General features: G+C 39.2%; 1 protein-coding gene across 1 annotated transcript in view; it reads left to right on the forward strand.

The window, feature by feature from the left end:
- Positions 1–1,424: 1,424 nt before the first annotated feature.
- The window catches only part of LOC112505860 (ctenidin-3-like), a 4,022-nt gene continuing 444 nt past the window's right edge, over positions 1,425–5,002 (forward strand). The window contains exon 1 of the mRNA XM_025109906.1: positions 1,425–1,585. Coding sequence (XP_024965674.1) covers positions 1,425–1,585 — 161 coding nt within the window. The remainder of the gene's footprint in view (positions 1,586–5,002) is intronic.

Consider the following 5,002-nt stretch of genomic DNA (forward strand, 5'->3'; position numbering starts at 1 on the left):
TACTCATAACGGAAAGTAAATTACAAGAAAAATAAATGACGGAAAGTAAAGACATAAACGTAAATTGCGTAAAGTAAATGACGAGAAAATAAATAACGAGAAAGTAAATGACGAGAAAATAAATAACGAGAAAGTAAATGACGGAAAATAAATGACGAGAACGTAAATTGCGGAAATTAAATAACGGAAAGTAAATAACAATAAATGTAAAGGAACTTAAAATAAAGAACAAGAAATTAAAAGACAAGAATTAAAAGATGAAAGCTTTAAAACTCAAGAACTTTAGATTTCTCAAAAGGTTCTCTCAAAATCAGCCCTAACCAGCTGATTTTGATCTTGGATATATGTTAAAGAGTGTATCTAAACACAAGGCCAAGCCCCNATTTCTCAAAAGGTTCTCTCAAAATCAGCCCTAACCAGCTGATTTTGATCTTGGATATATGTTAAAGAGTGTATCTAAACACAAGGCCAAGCCCCTCTTTTATACACAAAGGTTGGCACTACACAACAAAAGTATTAACCACAAGTTATTGTCCAAAGGTTAAGTAAATGGGATCTAAAGTACAATATTGCATAGAAAGTCAAAAATCCCAGATTTTAAAAAGTCTTCCAGCTATTTCCAGCTGTCTTCCAGTAAGCATCCAAAAGGCAGCGGCTTAATCGTTAAGCTCCTCGTAAAGCCAAGCACGTATCAGGTGACTGTTGCTGTAATGATGTAGCATCAGGCTGTTTAACAAAAATTTATCCATTAGCTTGTATCTTTGAGTCCCAACAAGTTAACCACAATATTTTAGCTCCATAATAATATAGGTATAAAGAAATAAATCAAAATGACTCAAAGTGAGAATGAAAGGAAACTAATTTTAACTAATAAGACGTAAAACGAGTGCTTTATATGTTGAATTCTCAACATACATCACATGCCATTATTGTGGCCTACACAACTACCACCCCCTTCTTGCCTGCCCCTTCTGCCCCACCAATCCACCACCTTGCCTCTGACCTCCACCCTTCACACCCTACCCACCACTATGCGGCTATTTTCCTCGTCACAACTACTACCCCATCCTGTCCATCCTTCCCTTTCCATCCCTTGCCCACCCTACCCAAACCTTGCTGCCACTGCCCGCCCCACCCTGTCTGACCCCCTACCCCTACTCTCGCTCTCACTACTCCATGTACCTGACTCCCTCTGCACCCACATGAGGGGGTTGTGGCGACATGGTAGCTATAATGATGACAATAGTCGTATGATGGTCGGTAAGGTGTGGTTGGAATGTTGAGGCTAGGTTGATGGGGGTAAAGTGGTGGATGGCTAGGGCAACAGGGTGGGAAGGGGGTGATAGTTGTGAAGACGACAATAGTGACATGGTAGTTGGTATCGGTTGATCAAGATAGTAGTGGCGTGGTTTTCTGCGGGGCGGATGGGGATGGTGGGGCCAGAGGGGGTGGGCGGTAATGGCATGGTGGTCGGTAATGTGAAGGGACAGTGGGGGTTGTTGGGGAGTCAAGGGTGGGGCATGGCGAGGGGCGGGATGGGTGAGGTGGTAGCTGCGATGGGTGAGGTGGTAGTGGGATGGCTGAGGTGGTAGCAAACCGAACATCAAATCTGCATAAATAAAGGAAACAAAATGTTAAAACCACTCGACTACGCCATTTGGGAATTTCTTTTATTTGGAAGAAGATTTCGAGTAGTGGTCCTCGGCGGAATTTGTGGTGATGGTGGTGTGTGTGTGTGAGAGAGTTTTTAGTTAGAAGGATAAGCGGTGCCTAAGTGGTAATCGGCGAAAGAAGTTGTGGAGTTTTGGTTGGCGCCCTAGTGGAATGGTGGTTGGGAAGGAGAACGAGGAAGGGGACGAGACGGAGGATTGAAGGTGTTAATAAACGAAGGGCATTATATGTAAAATATAACTTATTACCCATATGGAGATGACATCAGGATAGAAACCTGAAAAAATAATCGAAAAACTCATCCAAACTATTAGATTGAGATGAATAAAATATAACAATTTTTTTAGAAAAATGAAATCATTTCCTCCTATATTTTAAATGGAAATTCAACAAAATATAACAAAAATTGGAGTGAAACAAATTCCACCAAAAAAGCGATGGATTTATTATCTTTAGTTTGACATCCATTTTGATATATTTTTTTATCTGTTTTCTTGTGGTTATTCGGGTTTTTTCCAATCTTTTCCTTAAACATATGCTATAATAAAATATAAAATAAAATAATTTTTTTAATATAAAATCAGAAAAAAAAAATATAAATGATCAAATTGCCCTTGATTTAATGGACTTTTTAACAGAGTTAATCAACAACACGAAAAAAGAAAAACAATTTTTAAAGGCCAATAACAAAAATAGTTATAAACAATAATCACAAGGAAAAAAAAATTATAGTTTACTCTTCATTTTATTATTACTGCAAAAATTATACTAACATTAATTTGATGCATCGTTGAAGTCTTTTATATTATAATTTTAAGATGTAATGGGTATAATAGTCATTTTTATTCGCTCAGCACTGATATAAAACATTTGGTAAATATTTGTTTTTAATCAACTGTAATATTCGGATTATTATATTATGTTGTAATATTCGGGTTATTATATTAGATTTAATAATTTAAATCTTTATGTTATATGAATATTTTATTAGAAGTATGTGGGTGTGGGTGACGAGGTTTTGTTTAAGCCGACCTTTGAGGGGCGGTGTATGTTTATCTAAATATTTTGTGTAGAAGTGTGTGGGTGTGGGTGACGTGTTCATGATAGCCGACCTTAGAGAGGCGGTCATACACTTACTATAAATAGCAAGTGTATGTGAAAGAAAAAGAAGCTTAGCACACCTTTGAAACACTTTCTATATTAGGAAAGACTCTATGGCAAATCTTACGGTTTGGCAGAAAAAGAAGAAGAGAATTCAAAGCTAGGATATCTGATTTCTAATGTGAGTGTATTAAAGTTTTGAGTATAAATTGTTTACATACAATTTAATAGTATTTCGAACTGGTTATTATGAATATAAAATGTTGAATTATATGTTTAAGCTTGGTTAAGTTATACCATAGGCTCTGGTCGTATGACCAGAAGCTCTGAAAGAGAGACCAGAAGCTCTAGTAGAGACCAGAGGGGCTCTGGTAGAAGAGACCAGAGGGGCTCTGGTAGAAGAGACCAGAGGTACTCTGGTCGAATATGTGAAATATATTATAAGTCTGGTTAGTTAAACTAGAGGCTCTTGTCATGTGACCAGAAGCTCTGGTAGAGAGACCAGAGGTGCTTTGGTCGAGTATGCCCTAATATATATTCTAAGTATGGTTTGGAACCAGAGGCTCTGGTAGTGAAACCAGAAGCTCTGGAAGAGAGACCAGAGGGGCTCTGGTAGAGAAACCAGATGGGCTCTGGTCGAAGGTGTTAAAATACATTCTAAGGCTGATTAGTTCAACCAGAGGCTCTGGTCGTGTGACCAGAAGCTCTGGAAGAAAGACCAGAGGGGCTTTGGTCCAAATATGTTGGAATATTTTCTAGAGTGTGATTTAGAACCAGAGGCTCTGGTCATGTGACCAGAAGCTCTGGAAGAGATACCAGAAGGGCTCTGGTCCTAGTTGTCGATATAATTTCTAAGTATTGTTTGAAACCAGAGGTCGGATGGACCGAAGCTGTGTGTTTGAAATGGCGGTGTAACCGCGAGAGAGATGTAATGGCGGTGTAACCGCGAGAAAGATGAAATGGCGGTGTAACCGCGAGAGAGATGTAATGGCGGTGTAACCGCGAGAGAGAGATGTAATGGCGGTGTAACCGCGAGAGAGATGAAATGGCGGTGTAACCGCGAGAGAGATAAATATGTTTATGTATCGAAACAGGTTTGTTTCTAAACTTATTGTTTAGAATGTATGTTGTTTGTTTAAAATTTATACACTCACTAGACCTTTTTGGTCTAATGCTCAGTTGTTGGATTAACCGGTTTTGCAGATCATCATACCTCCCAGGATAAAGGAAAGGGAAAAGTTTAGTGTTGATGGCATTTTGTTTACTCATATATGTATTAAAGAAAGTTTTTGTTAGTCCATGTTTTGTAACAATACTATTTTTAATGTTATGAGTATGATGATGTGAATTATATGTTCATGGGCTATATGGGTTGTTACAGTTGGTATCAGAGCCTTAGTTTAAGGGATCTGGGTATTTGCGAAATACTTAGACTTAAACTAGAGGTGTGGAAAGTTTTGATGATAGGTTTCACTGGGTCTATGAACATGAGAATATGTTATAGCTGAAACTATTATGAGAAAGATAGATTATATATGACTGATATAATTTGAGTTATGAGTAGACATGAGGATGAATGTGTTATTATGTTGTGATTATGAGAATAATCATGTGTGTTTCAATGTGACAGAAAGAGTTATCCACTGAGAAATGGCAGAAAATCCCAATCAATCAGAAAGGACCTCTACTGGTTATGGAAGAGGTCGGGGAAGAAGAAGTGTAATACAAGGAGAGGACTCGGAAAATGTAATGACGATCGAAACACGAAGTCGTAGCAGGGGTCGAGGAAGAGGTAGAGGTATTAGACAAGAACAGGAACAATCGGCTCAAGAAAGTTCAATGTTTGGTTATGGAAGAGGAAGGGCAAGGGGTGGATATAATGTTTCTAATCCTGAGTTCATTACTCAAGATATGTTGGCAGCAGAGCTGGGAAAATTTCAGGAAAATTTGGTAAAGCTGTTGGGGCGTACCACCCAAAATAATCCAGATGTGGTAAGAAATTCTGATCAGGAGGAAGCTGGAGCTAGTACACCGATAACTGGTAGAGATGGCCATTTGTAACCGGCCCGGCCCGTAAACGACGGAGGCCCGGAACCGAGCCCGATGGATAACCGTAACCGACCGGGACCGGCCATAACCGGTTAAGGACCGGCGGTTATGAACCGGTTAGGGTAATTTACGATTTTTTGGACCGGAACCGGTTACGCAACCGGTTATGGGCCCGGCCCGG

This window comes from Cynara cardunculus, assembly GCF_001531365.2.
Source record: "Cynara cardunculus var. scolymus isolate 2C chromosome LG 2, CcrdV1, whole genome shotgun sequence".
NCBI classification, from domain to species: Eukaryota; Viridiplantae; Streptophyta; class Magnoliopsida; order Asterales; family Asteraceae; genus Cynara; species Cynara cardunculus.